At 36.0% G+C, this 19,011-nt stretch overlaps 1 protein-coding gene across 2 annotated transcripts in view; it reads right to left on the bottom strand.

Annotated features, from left to right (window-relative positions):
- The window catches only part of TBC1D15 (TBC1 domain family member 15), a 73,967-nt gene that overhangs the window by 46,651 nt on the left and 8,305 nt on the right, over positions 1 to 19,011 (bottom strand). For both annotated transcript variants that reach the window (XM_043446526.1, XM_043446525.1), the window contains exons 2-3: positions 4,500 to 4,598; positions 3,842 to 3,916 (exon numbers count right to left, since the gene is read on the bottom strand). In XM_043446526.1, the coding sequence (XP_043302461.1) occupies positions 3,842 to 3,916; positions 4,500 to 4,598 (174 nt within the window). The remainder of the gene's footprint in view (positions 1 to 3,841; positions 3,917 to 4,499; positions 4,599 to 19,011) is intronic.

A 19,011-nucleotide genomic window follows, 5' to 3' on the forward strand; every position in this document is an offset into this window, starting at 1 on the left:
TGAACACTATTTGCTATCCTTTCTCCCTTGTTCAAGAAAACAAAAAAAGAAAAGCGTGTCCAGACTCTTCTGCAGATAGAGTTATCAGAGAAATATAAGCTAAGTGAACAGTAGGCCTTGGGAATGCTTTGATTTTCCTAATAAAAGCCTTATCCCTTTGCCCCTACTTCCTGCTTTCGATGCAGCTATGTTGCTAAAAATATAACAGCCACCTTACAACCATAGAGAAAAAGCAAGAAAAACACTGCAAAGAGCTCCAAACCTCCAGACTTCTGGTTATTTGAGGAAAACGGCCAACAGTAGCCACTTATTGAGGTCATCATCATTGGTTGCTATATTTCTCTTAATCAAAATTACCTAAAAGCTACAAATAACATATCTACATGTTTAGTCCTAAAGAATTTTGTTTTAAAAGAGACTAAAGCAAAAAAAACAACCAAAAACCTAAAAAAATAAAAGTCTAAAATGCAACATTAATAATTTGACTAAATCAAAAAATTTAACTTCTAGTCAACAAGATACTACACATAAGTTAACGATAAGCAAAACTTGTGAAATCTTTCTAAAATACATAGAAGATGACAGAAAAACATCCAGAAAACAAATATAACCCCTACCAACTTACTTAGAAATCAACAAATATCAAGAGAAAAGGAAATGGCATGAACAAACAAATCAAAGAAGAAACATGAAGTGACAAAGAAAGAAGTCCAACTTCAGAAACAAAGAAAAGCAAGATGAATTTCAATTTTTATGCCTCTTCAATTAAAAAATAAAATATAGAAGACAGTGTGAGGAAATGCTATCTCACACTGTTGATAACAGTGATAATTAGTACTGACTGAAATGAAAATGGAGTCATATTTATTAAAATTTAAAATATGCATATTTCACAATAACTTTATCTACGTTAGAGAAATAAACATGTATACAAAGAGGCAGATATAAGAATTTTCATCATAACATTGCTTGTAAAAGTGAAAAGCTGAAAATAACTTATTATCCATCAATGAAAGAATAAGTAAATAAACTAGGGGTAGCCAATAAAATGCTAGGCAGAAGTTTTAAAGATTGATATCTATTCATGTGTATTTATGTTCAATATGTAAAAGTAAATAAAAGGAAATCATGAAACAATGTATGCAGTATAACAACTACATGGAACATACATAATTAGAATCACACTAGAGAAAACCAGGGATGATGGATGGATAAATGGATATAGACAGGTATACAGATAAGGAAGGAAATGTGTACTGATAAAAGTCTGGAAAGATACACAGTAAACAGGGACAGATGAGGGATGAGGTTCTAGTCAAGGAGGGCTTCAACTTTCTATTATTTGAATTTTTACAACGTGGATTACTAGTGTAATTCTTTTCAAAAATGGAAAAAAGATTTTATAGGAACAGGAATATATTATTAAGAAACAAAAGAAATTAGTAAGGAATAGAAACAGACTGAAGAATAGGGGGAAAAAAACTGAATGAATGAAATTATAAAGTGGAGTGCTTTTTCCTCAGAGTCCTTCCACAAATGTCACTTCTCAGGGAGTCCTCCTTGTTTGCCCAATTTAAAAAATGCAACCTTTACCACCATCACTACCAATAAAGAGGAAAGCTAAGTAGGATTTACAGAACCCAACCCCACCCGAAGGCTTGGACCTGGTGCATCAGGTACGTTTGGAAACTAGGATAAAGGTCAAGCTGAAAAAAAGGACTACTAACAAAAGTCCAGAAGGCTGGAGGTTTATTCACTGGAAAAGGTAAAACAGATTCTCTCTGGATTACAAGAAACCTGGGACACTGAGCAAAGAGATAATACACTAAAAACAGGAGAATGAATCAAAAGTTCATCAAACGAGTGGCAAGACTCCCAGCTCTCTTCCTCCACTCAGTTCCCGGAACAGTAGAATCCAGTTTTCCCTCTTCAGGCAGAAATCTGTAAACTCTTCTCTGACAAATGACCAGCCCAAGAAAAAAGACCCAGGTTTCAACATCAGGGATTCCCCAAGCAAACAGCCTAGCCAGGTTGCCCTGAGTCCCAACTATGAACAAACCTATCCATACACTGAGAGAGTATGATCAGTTTTTTGTGTGTGCTGTTTATTAGCACCAAGTACAAAGATCACCAAACAAAGGCAAGTGTCTACATAAATGATAAAAGTCTAAATGAAACAGCGGAAAAGATAGTGAATTAGAGAAAGTGGACTATATACAGAAATGAAAACATCTAAAAAATTATCCTTAAATTCCTCAGAAACAAGGGAATCATAGATGAATAACATCCAAGAATAGGATGCAAGTTTTCTTTTAAAGGGGGGAAAGGGGACACATAACAAGATGCATTCAAAATTTAAAAAACAGCCAAGATGAAAATGGTTCCAGAAGAATTGAAACATAAAACTAAAGAAATTTCCTAGAAAATAACATACACAAAGAATTAGAAAATAGTAAAGTATTAAAATACTACAGGACCAATATAAAACATGTAGAGGGTTCCAGAAAGAACGAAAGTAGAAAATGGACAGAAAGAAGAAATCACCACTAAACAATTCAAGAACATTTTCTAAAAATGAAAAGATACAAGTTTTCATATTAAAAAGGACTATCAAGTACCCAAACAGAGGATAAAAAGGACCACAAGGGCACATTTCCAGGACATCTAGAATAGTAGAAACAAAAAGGTAATTCTAAAAGCTTCTAAAGAGGAAAAAAATATAGCAAGGATCAGGATTCGAATACATTAGACTTAACATCAATAAAGAAAATAAGTGAAATGTAAAGACAGTAACTTCCAAAAATGTGGGGGTAATTTATTTTCAAACTATAATTCTATGCCAGCCAGTCATCAATTCAGAATTGACAGCTCAACCCAAATGTTCATAGGATAAAAAAGTCTGAAAACAGAGATGCCTTTGGTCTCACACACGCGTTTTCTCGGGAAGCACCGGAGGTGCACCAGCTAGAGAGTAAGCCGGGAGAGAAGACAGCACAGGAGACGGGGGTAAAACACGGGAAGGAGGCCAGAGGAAGCCAGAGCACTGCTACCCAGCAAACCAAAAGGGCAGCCAGTTCAGGAGGAGCGTGGAAGACAAGTCTGCAAGAGATGCCTCCAAGAAGGCGAAATCAGATCGTCTATGTGACTAATACTTTGAGAAGAAATGTGGAGAACTGAGCCATAGTTTCAGGGTGAATTAGAGATAAGAGAGCTAAATCCCTACCTTCCACAGTGAGGACGCAACACGTTAGACACAGTAAACATAAATTAATCCAACTATCCCGTTTCTAGGTTTTCAAGGAAAATATGTCCACAAAGAAATTTGAACCTCATCATGCACAGGAGCATTATTTAGATTAGCCTTAAGATGAAAACAACCCAAATGCTCATCAACTGATGAATGAATGAACAAAATACGGCACATATCCAGAAATGCAGTATTATTCAGCAAAAAGGAAGAAAAGGCAAGAACAGATAGGTGCTAGAACAGGGATGAACCTTGAAAATATTATGCTACGTGAAAGCAGCCAGTCACATAAAACTACATGTTATACGATTCCACTCAGATAAAATGTCCATAATAAGCAAATCCTCAGAGACAGATAGTAAATTAATGAGTGAAGAGTATTGAAGTTAAGTGGGAAAGAGAGGTGACTGCTTTTTTGGAATAGAAATGTTTTAAAGTTGGTTATTGGTGATAGTTATACAATTCTGTAAATATACTAAAGAAACTGAATTATGTCCTTTAAAAGAGTGAACTTTATGGTATATGAATTATATCTTAATAAAGCTTTTATTTAAAAACATCATTCCTTTAGTAATATATTTCTTCCATAAATACCTTTCCAGCATAGAGAATACTAGAAGAATCTAATGCATCATCCAGTGGTCTCCAATCCACTATTACTTCAGCATCCTAGAAAAAAAAATTATTAACCATATTTACTCTTCAGCAATATCTTATTTTTCAGTCACCTATGGTTAATTCCCTGAACCAAAAGTGAAATTTTTTGAGGGGGCTGCACCACAAGACATGCAGGACCTTAGTTCCCTGACCAGGGCTTGAACCCACTTCCTCTGCATTGGAAGCTCAGATTCTTAACTATCGGACTACCAGGGAAGCCCCCAAAATGAATTTTTAACCTTTTAAATTTATTAGCACCTTAACATGCATATCATATGTAAACAACCACTATTTGACAACAAACAATATGCAGATTTCAAAATTCCAATTTTCATTATAAAAAATTATATTACTGCAACTTTTCCATAGTAAATTTAAAAATATTCCATGCATTTTACTGGCTTATCTGAAGCATTTTATTTCTAACATCACTTTCATGTTAAATTTACAACCACTGTTCAATTATATAATTTTCTCTTACAAGTAAAATTCAAACTTGCTGATAATGTCCCAATTACTATTAATTTAAACAATTATTTTTAAAAATTTATTTAAACAAACAACTGTTAAATAAAGTCATTTACTAGAAACATACCTTTTCTAAAACACGTAATATTCCTGAAATCAAGCTGTCCTGGTCATTGGTCTTTCCCAAAGATGAGTGAATATAGACCCCTTCCTGTTCATATATAATCTGAAACAGCAAAAATAAGATTAATCAAACCATTTTTATGCAGTACTATCTCAATGTTTGTCTTAAAATATTTAAGAGATATTTTTCTATAATGCCTGAACCAAGTTTTTGATTATTTCATATAAAACTGTATTATCTTTTTTTTTTTAGTTCTACCAGTTTATTGCTACCAACCCATCTTCCTCCACCCTCGTGAAAACATGCTCAGTCATGTAATCCCATGGACTTCAGCCCGCCAGACTCCTCTGTCCATGGATTTTTCCAGGCAAGAACACTGGAGTGGGTTGCCATTTCCTTCTCCAAAAAGTGTATTATCTTAAAAATATTATTGAGACTTAAAAACACTTCAAACATAAATTAGAAAGGAATTTGCTTTGTTACTCATGCAAGTCTGGTGATATGTAATCACAATCTTGATCTTCTCCTTAGACAAAGATGTCAAGCTAATTGTTGTGTGACACTACATGCAAATTTCACATAACATATTTTTAACAAACATTAAGCAAAGTATTGGGTTCAACCTGAAAATATTAAAAACAAGAACATGAAATATAATGAGGAGTTAATGATTTCTAACCATTCCTGTAATAGCGTATGTTTTTACTGTAAGTTTATTTTGGTGTGCTTTTGTAGCACAATGGCCTAGAAATTCATGGAATAACATGGGAATATTAAAAAGTAATAATGAGGCCTTCTTGGGATGATCAGAACTAGTTTAAGCTCATAAACACTTGCTGAGTGCCTCTATATGTAACAGCATATAAAAAGGTAAGTATAAGACTATGACAGGCTTCCCTGGTGGCTCAGACAGTCAAGAATCCACCCACAATGCAGGAAACCTGGGTTCGATCCCTGGGTTGGGAAGATGCCCTGGAGGAGGGCATGGCAACCCACTCCAGTACTCTTGCCTGGAGAACCCCATGGACAGAGGAGCCTGGCCGGCTGCAGTCCCTGGGGTGGCAGAGAGGTGGACACGCCTGAGGGACTGAGCACAGAAGACAGGTCCCAGTACCACGTCCCACAGGAGTACAGGGGAGACCAGTTACCTCCTAAGTAAACGAGATGGTTATAAAGTTAAATCTTGTTTGCTAAAAGCATTATCTGATATATTAAGATTCTATTTCCGACCCATTTCAAACCAGTAAAAATTACTTTTCATTATGAAAATAAGTAAAAGGAAAATAAAACAGTCACTCCCAGACCGAAGTAATTTTGACATAAGTTTGGAATACAGTCTACTTTCTATTTATGTAGATCTTTTATCAATACAATCACACTATTCAAAATAGCACTTGTTGTTGTTGTTCAACCACCAGTTGTGTCGGACTCTGCAAACCCATGGGCTGCAGCACGCCAGGACTCCCTGTCCCTCACCATCTAACGCAGTTTGCCCAAGTTCATTTCCATTGCACTGGTGATGCCATCCAGCCATCTCATCCTCTGACACCCTCTTCTCCTTCTGTCCTCAATCTTTCCCAGTCTCAGGGACTTTTCCAATAAGCCGGCTATTCGCATCAGATGACCAAAATCCCAGAATTCCAGCTTCAGCATTGGTCCTTTCAACAAGTTTTCAGAACTGATTTCCCTTAAGATTGACTGGTTTGATCTCCCTGCTATCCAAGGGACTTTCAGGAGTCATTTCCAGCACCACAGTCCAAACAAAGGCATCAATTTTTTGGTGTTCTGCCTTTACAGTCCAGCTCTTACAACCATACATGACCACTGGGAAGCCCACAGCCATGACTATATGGACCTTTGTCAGCAAAGTAATACCTCTGTTTTTCAACACATTGTCTAGGTTTGTCAGTTTTCCTGCCAAGAAGCAATTGCCTTCAGATTTCATGGCTGCAGTCACCGTCACAGTGATTCTGGAACCCAAGAGGAAAACTGTCACTACTTTCACCTTTTCCCCTTCTATTTGCCATGAAGTAATGTGGCCAGATGCCATGACCTTAGTTTTTTTTAATATTTAGTTTTAAGCCAGCTCTTCACTCTCCTCCTTCACCATCACCAAGAGGCTCTTTAGTTGATCCTCACTTTCTGCCATTATAGTAGCATTACCCGCATATCTGAGGTTGCTGACGTTTCTCCCGCCTATCTTGATTCCAGCTTTAACTCACTCAGCCCGGCATTTGTCAGGATGTCCTCAGTCTATAGGTTAAACAAAAACAGGGTGACAGCAGACAGCTCTGGCGTACTCTTCTCTCAATCTTGAACCAAACAGTTGTTCCATACATGGTTTTAACTGTTGCTTCTTGACCTGCATACAGGTTTCTCAGGAGACAGGTAAGATGGTCTGGTATTCCCATTTCTTTAAGAGTTTTCCACAGTTTGTTATGAGCCACACAGTCAAAGGCTTTAGCATAAACAATGAAACAGAGGTAGATGTCTTTCTGGAATTCCCTTGCCTTCTCTATCATCCAGCAAATGTTGGTAATTTGATCTCTGGTTTCACTTCATTTTCTAAACCCAGCTTGGACATCTGGACGTTCTTGGTTCGCATAATGCTGAAGCATGCAAGATTTTAAGCATGACCTTACTAGCATGGGAGATGAGGGCAATTACCCAATGATTAGCACATTCTTTAGTACTACCCTTGTTGGGAACTGGGATGAGGATTGACCTTGTCCAATCCTTTAGCCACTGATGGCTCTTCCAGATTTGCTGACATACTGACTGCAACACCTTGATGTCTAAAGGCATCATCCTTTAGGGTTTCCAACAGCTCTACTGGAATTCTACTGGGCTTCCCTGGTGGCTCAGACGGTAAAGAATCTGCCTGCAATACAGGAGACCTAGGTTTGATCCCTGGGTCTGAAAGATCCCCTGGAGAAGGGAACAGCAACCCACTCCTATATTCTTGCTTAGAGAATTCCATGGACAGAGGAGCTTGGCAGGCTCCTGGGCCCATGGGGTCACAAAGAGTCAGACACGACCTAGCGACTAACACACACACTGGAAATCCATCGTATCCACTAACTTTATTAACATCAGTGCTTCCTAAGGCCCACCTGACTTTGCACTCCAGAATGTCTGGCTTTGGGTGACTGAACAGCATAGGGACCAAGGATGTAGGACGAGCAACAAAGCTCACCATCATCACCCCCCAGAGGACCTTTATGGAACATTTATGAACCAACAATTCCATGTTATAGCTTAATCCTTACAAAAATCATAGGTTCTATATTATTATAACTACATCATTAGGATGAGGAGAGTATTTATGGGCTGAGAAATCTGAAAGAGGTTAAATAACTTGCCTAAAGTTGAAGACACATATAGTAAGGAGTGGTTAAGGAGTGGTGTAGAGTCTGAAACCCAGGCAGTCTGACACCAGAGAACGGTTCTCTTAGCCACTGCACTACAAAGTTCCCACATTACTTTTATTACTTCTCCTGTTTTGTTAACCGCTTCTGGTACAGACTTATATCAAGTCAAGAAAGAGTCCTTTCAGTAATCAAGATCACAAGAGAAGTTCTGATCTCAAAAAATCTAAGATGGCCTTCAATGAAACAGCTGTTAAACACCAGACTAGCATGAAGCAGAAGGCAAAGACTAGGGACAGTCTGAGTTAAGGAGTGGTGGGAGACAATGCTGTACTGTTTGTATAGAAATGAAAAATTAAATTTTAAAGCATACAGATTTACTCACAGATGGACACAAAGATATGCATAAGAACATTCACAATACTATTATTTATAACATGGTGGATGGTAGAGCTGAGAGGAGGAAAAGGAAGGTATGAACCTAAATGACCACAGAAAGAAATTATCAATTACAACCTGCAATGTTCATTCTACGGAGAACAGAACTCAGAAGTTGAGAGGCAGGTTAAACAGACAGGCATACATGGAAAAAACTCCCAATTATATATAAGATAATGACACTTATATTTTTTAAAAGTGTCTCGGTGTGTGCTATATACGCTAAGTCACTTCAGTTGTGTCCACTCTTATTTGTGTAAAATAACAGACAACAAGCTCTGGAACGACACACTTTAATGTTAGCAAAGGTTACTTCCGAAAAAGAGAAGGGAACAGAGAAAGGCTGAAAGAGAAACTGTAACTTTCTATGTTACTGCTGGACTTGTTTGAATATTTCAAAGTGCAAAAACAGTGTTACACTGCTTCTTAAATTCTGTGGTATTGAGTCTTGATTCTGCACTCAACCAAGACTCTACTCGCTTTCTTTTCTTCGCTGACGCCGCTCATCCGAAGGGAACCCCTGGACTCCGCCGGGGCTGGACCCCAGCAGTCTTGCTTTAACTAGACACTGAATAGCAATCAGAACCGCAAAGAGTAAAAAGTCTGTTAATACTAAGAGTTGTCAAAGGTGGGGTGGGAGGGGTGAGCACTTGTCTGCTTTGCCATTAGAATAGTAAACTCTGGTATCCAGAGCATTCTGGAGTATAATTTGGCAGTAAGTTCTGAAATCTTTAGAAAAAGTATACTCTTTGATAAAGCAATTTTAAAGAATGTTTATCACACTGTTATTTATAATGGAGAAAAATTGGAAAATATTGGGTTGTAAGGTAAAGTGATCAAGGATTAAGTAAATTATGATATACATTCACTATGATAATGTTAATCTTTACTGATCAGGAAATGTGACCACCATATATTCTTTAAGTAGGAAAAAATAAGCTAGACCATAAAGCAGTATGGATAGAGTCACACCATTTTAGTAAAAAATTTTAAATTGCTTATGTATATCGATGTATAGAAAAAATCTAAAAGGATATATATTACAGTGCTATCTCTGTGGGATTATCTGTGATTTTTAGTCTCTTTCTTCTATATATCTGTATTTTCTGAGTGCTTAATAAAGAGAATAATCAGAATAAAGCAAAGCTTTTCTTCTTCTGAGTACAATTTAGTTTGTTTTTTCCCTCTGATCAATAAGCTGGAAAATGACTAGAGGAGATGAGGCAGAGAAACATGCAAAGGTCCTGAGACAGATCTGGAAGCCTGAGATGACAACCTTCTTTCTGGTATGAAGAAGGAAAAAAAAAAGGAAGAGTCAATAAACAGTTAAATGTAGTTTGAGTTTCTTTTAGTTTTTGTTCTGCTTGTTGTACAGCCCTGTTTTAAGAAAGTATTTGTCATACCACACTGATGTTTTCTTCCTTTTTAATATTTGAATTTTCATTAAAATGTCAAATTAAATCTGTGAAATTTCTGATATGCTCAGTATTTCACAACTTTTTCTAATCGGTTTCCAGTGTAATTTGCATTCACAAAGTTTCTGCTTAGCTAGAAGTTTGAAACTGATTAGGTTCAGTAAGCCAAGATTCATCTTCCAGCTCCACAAGGGCAAATTTTTTCCAGTGCACCAAAACATTTCTTTGAGATATGACAAGAACTTGTAAAGAATGCTTAAACCTACACTTTGCTACTCTTTTTTTTTTCTTCCAATTCACATGGAAGAAAAATAGACATCTGGGAGAAAAACTGAATCTCTAGTGAATTTGAAGGTCTGCAGTTTTACTCTTTTCTTTCATTTGGCCATGGTCCTTATTTATCTTGTAAGAAGGGAAAATAGTTAACAAATAATGATCATGCTAGGTATAATGTTAAAAAAATTATGTGAGGATGGTTAGAGTGTTCAAAAAAAGGAATAAAAAAAAAAATTCTGTGGTACTATTAATACTAAAGAGATTCTGGAACTTCAGTGAAATAATGAGCCCTCCTAAAGAATCAAATGCAACACTTCACCTAACTGAAGCACATCAAGCAGCTCTTTCTTTCCCATAAACATGTCAATGAAGTGTAGCCTTACTCTTTGTCATTTAAGAAAAACTTTCCTAAGTAATTCAGTTGGGAAAATATTTAAAAAGTACTAAAGCACCAGGCACTTCATCAAAAAAGTCAAAACTGTACTACCCATCTCATGTTCTTAACTTTTTAGCACTTTCTGAGGGACATATTACATGTCCAAAATTTGACAATTCTAAACCCTGACTTGTACTGTCTTTAGAAAGCAGTTATGTTCATCTTTCTGATTTGAAAAGTATGATGTTAACCAATACAAATTAATTCTGCTGAAGGAATAAAATTTGTAAATTTACCTTCATGTCTACAAAACTTCATTAAGTCCTTTTAGACTCAAAGGCATACAAACATAATCACTAGTACATAATTTACTTCAAATATAATATTTAGATCTTATTACCTCCATTTTTTAAAGAATTAACTGAGACACAGAGCTGTTAAGTGACTTTATATCAAAGTAAGAAGTGGGAAAAAAAACAACAACAACAAAGAAAGAAGTGGATTTCAGATTTCCTGGCACCTTCACTCATTAAATCTCAATGATTACTGCCTCAAGAATCTACCAGAAAAATTTTACATAGCTTCCTTAGAAGATGGTTTCTGAAGTTGCTTAGATGCAGAAAATAATGCTGCTTCGGGGACTAAAAACAAAAAAACAGGTTTTTTTGCCTGCACTTCTCAGCTTGTGGGATCTCAGTTCCCCGACCAGAAACTGAACCCAGGCCCTCAGCAGTGAAAGCACACAGTCCTAATCACTGGACCACCAGGGAATTACCTAAAGACAATTTTTAAATGCCTTTAGTTTATAGATCAATGTAGCAGCTAACTATTTAACAGTTTGGCCTTAAACAAAATCCTCCCCCATCTGAAGGCCTAAACATTTCACAAGAAAAGTTTAGCCCCTGTATAGCATCTTGGTTTGAATCATTTGTTTTAATATGATAACCTTTTACTCTACTTTCTTTGAGGGCATGATTTTACTTATTTTCTACTCACAGCATATATATGTTCATCACCATAGTTTATGGGTACACGCATATAATAAAACACAGTTGTATCGACTACTTGAAACAGTTCAAAATCAGAAACAGAAACAAAAATCAAAAATCAAAAAAAAAATCAAAAAAAGAAACAAAAATCCAATTAAGAATTTGATCTTAGGGAATTCCTTGGCAGTCCAGTGGTTAGGACTCCACCCTTTTACCACAGGGGCCTGGGTTCAACCTCAGTTTGGGGAACTGAGATCTGCAAGTTATGTAGTGAGGCCAAAAAAAGAAGGAAAAAAAAGAATCTGATCCTCTTGACAATAGCATGAAGATATTTCTTCATTAAACTCTACAGTGAATTGATTCCTGAGGAGGATGAGACTACCACAGGACATTCTGCTTCCTCCATTTACCAATGCTAATGATTAACACTTGAAAAGCTATCTCCAAGCTTGTTTGATATGAAAAATTATTTTGTTACAGGGAACAATTATGATATCAGGAATTTCATCTAAGGTAATATTCAGTACTTTTAGTGAAACAGGCTTCCAATTTCCTTACTCTGGTTTTATTAATAATTTCTAATGTAAAATAAAAAGAAAGGTTCAAATGCTATCATTGGCCATGTAATATTTCTACTATTCATTACTTTACAAAGCATTTCTACATTATCACATTTGATCCTCACAATTCTATTAGATACATGCTATCACTCCCACTTTGCAATTGAGGGAAAAAAAGGCAAGGAAGTAACTTTTTTTTTTTTGGGGGCCATGCAGCATGCAGTATCCCAGTTTCCTGACCAGGGGCCACACCCACGTCGTCCTCAGTGGAAGCACAGAGACCAACCATGGACTACCAGGAAAGTCCCAGAAGTGATCTGATCCAAATTCTTCTATTACTCTACTCTGGCCACCTGATGAGAAGAGCTGACTCACTGGAAAAGACCCTGATGCTGGGAAACATAGAAGGCAAAAGGAGAAAAGGGTGGCAGAGGATAGCACCACTGACTCAATCAATGGACATGAATTTGAGCAAACTCCAAGAGATAATGAAGGACAGAGAAGCCTGGCGTCCATGGGTCGCAAAGAGTCGGACATGACCTGGCAACTGAACAAAAACAACAATTTCCATTATTCCAGGGTTGAACTCAGGTCTGCTCGGACAAGTTTTATTTGTCCAAAGGGTACATAATGGAAAAGACAATCAATTTAAGGCTTCGCATGTGTGAACACTGTCCCAGTATCATTCGTTAACTCTTTGTGACCCATGGACTGCAGCCCGCCAGCTCCTCTGTCCATGAAGTTCTCCAGGCGAGAATACCGGAGTAGGGTGCCATTTCCTTCTCCAGGGGATCTTCCCAACCCAGCCATCGAACCCAGTTCTTCCACATTGCAAGCAGGTTCTTTACCATTTGGGCCACCCGGGAAGCCCCCCATCACTGCAGGAAACCTAACAAATCACAGGGCACTAGGTAGAATACTCAGAATAGTCTTGCCTCAGCAGTGGGGCACTGTGAGTCTTACATTAAATGCTGTGCTGAGGGAGGGGGGATCGGGATGGGGAATACACGTAACTCCATGGCTGATTCATGTCAATGTATGACAAAACCCACTACAATATTGTAAAGTAATTAGGCTCCAACTAATAAAGCAAATGAAAAAAAAATGCTGTGCTGATAAAAAACAAGGTCCTACTGTATAGCACAGGAAAATATATTCAATATCCTTTAATAAACCATAATGGAAAGAATAATGTGAAAATATATATATAAATGAATCCCTCTGCTGTACACTACAAACTAACACAACACTGTAAATCAACTATACTTCAACAAAAACAAAAATAAAAGCCGTGTTGATCACATCTAACAAAGTTTAAAAGCAAGTCCCAAAGGTATCAAATTGTTTCCACACAAGTAAGTGCCTTCTAGGATAAAACTCAAGAACATTTTACACAAAAAAAAATATGTATATAAAATTCACAGTAATGACATTTGGCTAAAAAAAAAAAAAAACAAAAACCCACAAACTACCAGACAGATTTCGGCATCTGGTACCAAAAAATCAATCAGAAAGATATGACTCACAGTAAGGGGGAAAAAAATCAACCAACTAAATATGACAGATTAATAAAATAGGGAAAGACATTAAAACATTATTATAACTGAGTTCTCTATTGTTCAGGACACTAGAAACAAGTTACAACTTGCTAAGACATCAAAAATAGATCCAAACTGAACTTCTAGAGATGAAAAATACAATGTCTGAGATAAAAAATACACTTAATAGGATAATGGCAGGTTAAATATTTTAGAAGAAAAATGAACTTGAAGTTACAGCAATAACTATATAAAACAAAACACAAAAGGGGAGGGGGCTGAGAAAAAAAGTGAACAAGGCACCAATGAGCTACAGGGAAATTTCAACTGATCTAGTATATGTATTAACCTAACTGATGTACCTGAAAGAGTTGACTGAGAAAAGAAACCAAAAAAAAATCTTTTTTGATAAAATAATTGCAAAAGTTTATTCAAATTTGACTAAGACTGTAAATCCATAGATGTAAGTACCAATGAACTCCAAAATGAAAGCAAGAATCAAAGAAAGTCATTTAAAGGCCCACTGTAATCAAATTATGCAAAATCAGTAACACACAGAAAATCTTAAAGTCAGCCAGAGGGGGAAAAAAAAATAAGTATAATGATTATAGAAGATTCCTTTTAAGAAACAATGGAAAAAAAAAAAAAAAAGGAAAAAAAAAAAAAAAAGAAACAATGGAGATCAAAAACAATGGAGCAATGCTTTTCTTAAATCACTTTATTGAGGAATGATTGACATATAAGAAACTATACATATTTAACACATACAACTTGGTAAGCTGTGTATAAATATATACCCATGAGACCATCACCATCAAGCCACAAACATACCCATCACCTCCCAAACTTTCCTCCTTTCTCCTTGGAGGAAGACCCAGTGCAACAAAGACCCAGTGCAGCCATAATTAAAAAAAAACAAACAAAAAAAAAAAACACAGAATTTAAAAGAGAGATAAAGACTTTTCCAGACATATAAAAACTAAAAAACTTCATCACAAACAGACCTACATTACAAACGTTTAAGTAAGTTTTTCAGGGAGAGTAGATTACACTAGAAGGAAATCTGGATCCATACAGAAATGATAGCCACCAAAAATGATAACTATGTGAATAAATATATATAAATTTGTTAATCAAATCCCTTTTTTTTAAGCCTAAATAAATAAATGAATACATGTGGGGGCTTCCTTAGTGGCTCAACTGGTCAAGAATCCTCCTGCAGTCTGGGAGACCTGGGTTTGATCCCTGGACTGGGAAGATACCCTGGAGAAGGGAAAGGCTACCCATTCCAGTATTCTGGCCTGGAGAATTCCATGGACTGTATAGTCAGTCCATGGGGTCACAAAGAGTCGGCCACGATGAGCCACTTTCACTTCACTTTCATACACACGTGGACTTCCCTGACAGTCCAGTGGTTAAGCATCCGTCTGCCAATGCAGAGGACAGAGGCTTGATCCCTGGGCTGAGAAGATTCCATAAACTGTGGGGCAACTAAGCCTGTGCACTGCAACTGCTAAGCCTGCGCTCTAGAGCCCACAAGCCGCAGCTGCTGAAGCCCACCCTCGAGCCCACGCTCCACAACAGGAAACGCCGAAGTGACAGGTCCAGGCCTCAGGACCAGAGAAAGTCCACGGTCAGCAACAAAGACCCGGCACGGCCAAAAACAAATGGATTTTTTAAAAAAGAATGAATATATGTTTTCGTGGAGTTTGCATTATATGCAAAAGTAAAATAAGAAAAATAGCACAAAAGTTGGGAGAAGAGAAATGAAGTATAGTGTTCTAGGTTCTTATATCTTATGTGGAGCAGTATAACTCCTGAAGGTAAATGTGATAAGCTAAAGATGCATACTATAGGCATTAAAGCAATCACTAAAATAAGAGTTCATAGTTAATTGTCAATAAAGGAAATAAAACTTAGACTAATGAAAACTACTTGATTAGTCACAAAAAAGGCAGAAAAAGAAAATGGAACAAAGAAGAGACGGCACAATAAAAATCAGCAAGATGATAAGACTTAAATTTAACCATACCTCATTAAATACAAATTACCTAAATTAAATACAAATTACCTAAATACTAAAAAGAGTATCAGATTGAAAAGTAAGCCCAAATTCTATGCTACCTGCAAGAAAAGCATTTTAAATATAAAGACATAAATAGGTTAAAAATAAAAAGGTGAAAATATATACTAACACTAATTAGAAAAAAGCTAGAATGGCTATATTAATATCAGACAAAAATAAACTTCCGGACAAAAGAAATATTACTGGTTAGAAAGATAATTTCCTAATGATAAAATGGTCAATGGTTCAAGATGATCTAACAATCCTAAATGTTTATGCACCTAATAAGACTTTCAAAAAACGTGAAGCACAAAGTGACAGGACTGCAAGAAGAAATAAACAAGTCCACAATTACTGTAAAATTTCAAACCCCTCTCAATAAGTGATTAAATGATAGAAAGAAAATCAGTAATATAGAAGACTTGATAACACACCATCAACCAACTGGACCTAATTTATGCTTACAAAACATTCCACCCATCAATATTCATTTGAATACTCATTTGAATGAGTGTTCATTTGAATACTTAAAAGAATACTCATTCTTTCAAATATACACAAAACATTTGCCAAGACAGATCAAAAATTGAGCCATAAAGCAAATATCAATAAACTTAAAAGAATTCAAGTACATTCTGTGACCACAATAGAATTAAATTATGAATCAGTAATAGAAATATCTTTGGCATATTCTCACATACCTGGAAATTAATAACATACTTCTAAATACCCAAGGATCAAGAAGAAATAAAAGGGGAACTAGAAAGTATTTAAACCAAATCAAAATGCAAGCTTATATTAAAACCTGTGCACGGTCTGTGCAATGCCACTAAAACAGCGCTTAGTGGGAAACACATAGGGTTACATGCCTTTATCAGAAAGGAAAAAAGGTCTCAAATTAATGACCTCAGCATCTACTTTAAGAAACTAGAAAAAGAAATGCCAATTAAACCCAAAGAAAGCAGGTAGAAATAAAGATCAGAGTAGAAATCAATAAAATACAAAAAAGAAATAAAACTGGTTAAAACTCTAACCAGACAGATGAGGAAAAAATAAACGACATAAACTACCAACATTCGGAATTAGAACTTTAACATCACTACAGATGTACACAAGTAAAAAAGACACCAAGAATATTTATGAACAATTTATACTAATGAATTTGACAACTTAAAACAAATTTAAGAGACACAGCCACCAATACTCACAAGATGAAAAAGATAATCTGTCCTGAGTAGTACAGTATAAATTAAGAAAATTAAATTTATAGTCTTTTTAACAGTGTTCAAATAAATGGATACCCATGTGCAAAAAGATAAAACTTTAACCCTTATATCACACTACATACACAAATCAAACAGGACAAGACTTAAATGTAAAACTTAAAACTACAAAGCTTTAAGAAGAAAATTTAGGACAAAATTTATGTGGCCGGGGGGAGGGGGGATCGGGATGGGGAATACGTGTAAATCTATTGCTGATTCATGTCAATGTATGACAAAACCCACTGAAAAAATAAATTAATTAATTAAAAAAAAATTTATGTGGCCTTGGGTTCAACAACAACAACAAAAATTTAGAAATGATGCCAAAAGCATAAAAGACTGGTAAATCATCAAATTGAAAACTTCTCTTCAAAAGACATTAAGCAAATGAAAAGTCACAGCTCAGGTGGAGAAAATACATGCAAGTCATGCTGTATGTGTAATAAATGACTTACATCCAGAACATAAAAATAACTCTCAAAATTCAGTAACAAGAAAATGAACAAAAAAATTTTAAATTAAAAAAAGGGCAAAAGGTTTAAACAGACACTTCACCAAAGGGATGACATAAAATCACATGAAAAAAATGCTCAGCATCATAAGTCATTGTTTTGCTGCTTTTAGTTGCTAAGTCATTAGGGAACTGCAAACTGAAACTATCTATTAAAATGACTATAAATTTTTAAACTAACATGCCAAGCGTTAACAAAGATGTGGAGCAACCAGAACCTTTATACACCACCAGTGGGAAGGTAAAATGGTTTGGAAAACAGTTTGGCAGCTTCTTAAAACCCTAAATACCCAGTTTACACTGTGCCATGTGCTTAGCCTGGCTCTGTGACCACATGGGCGGCAGCCCACCAGGCTCCTCTGTCCACGGAATTCTCCAGGCAAGAGTACTGGAGTGGGTCACCATCTACTCCTCCAGGGGATCCTACTGACCCAGGGATCAAACCTGCGACTCCCGTGTCTCCTGCACTGCAAGTGGATTCTCTGCCTGCGGAGCTATCAGGGAAGCCCGAAACTAACATTATGATCCAGCTATTCTACACCTAGGTATTTGCCCGACAAAATACAAAGCATATATTCATACAAAGACTTATACATCAATGTTCACAGAAACTTTATTTGTAAAGCCAAAAGTGAAAAAGAAAAATGTCCATCAATAGATCAATGAATAAACATACATACACCCATATACCTATATGACAGGATACTACTTGGCAATAACAAGGAATTACTAACTAATGATACATGCAACAACATAAATGAACCTCAAAATAATTATGCTGAATAAACAAAGTCAGGCCAAAAATAGAGTACATGCCATATAATTCCATTTATATGAAACTGCAGAAAATGCAAACTAGTCACAAAAAGCAGCTCAGTGGTTGCCTGTGGACAGGATGAAGACAGTGACAGATTACAATATGTCAAGAGGAAACTTTTGAGTGGTAGATATGTCATTATTTTGATTTTATTGATGGGTCTATAGTGTATTAAAAGTTATCAAATTATACACACTATGTGCTACTTACTGGTTGTCAATTAGTACCTCAATAAAGCTGTATAAAAAACAACTAACAGGAAAAGTCTATTTTATACCACAAAACCCTATATAAAAGTGAACACATGGCAGAAGTATCCTACTGGAAAAAAAAAGTTGTTGATCCTGCCTCAAAAAAATTTTTTTAATTCACACCTTATCTATTTTTCTTTGGGGATTAAGTGTCCATAGGGAGCAAAAACTATCAAGCACATTCAAAGACTCGCCACTTGGTGGTGGTAAGTCAATTATCTAAACTTAATTCAACAAACTTTTATTGGGCACTTATTATGTGCCAGACACTGTGGAGAGCAGAAAAAAATAAACAAGATAAAAGTTCCTTGCCTGGATGTAAATGGTAATTTTATAAAAAAGGTAAAATCTTTACACAAGCTAGAGCATTCTAATTTCTTCCCACCCTCTTGGGAGGGGGGAAAAAAAAGAATGGGTAAAGGTACTAAAAAAAGGAGAAAAGTTCTCTATTTGGAATAAAATGGTCTTAAATATTTGCTAAGATGCCTAACTAGGTAATTATATTTATAAAACTTCCAATGACAGCCTGGGACATTTTGACATGACATGGCAGAAACTGCCGATTTTTTTTTCCTTTACCAAAGAAACCATGTCCAACACAACTCATTAAAAGTACTCTGGGAACCATAGCAAATTATTTAGAATA

The sequence above is a fragment of the Cervus canadensis genome, chromosome 25 (genome assembly GCF_019320065.1).
Source record: "Cervus canadensis isolate Bull #8, Minnesota chromosome 25, ASM1932006v1, whole genome shotgun sequence".
Taxonomy (NCBI): domain Eukaryota; kingdom Metazoa; phylum Chordata; class Mammalia; order Artiodactyla; family Cervidae; genus Cervus; species Cervus canadensis.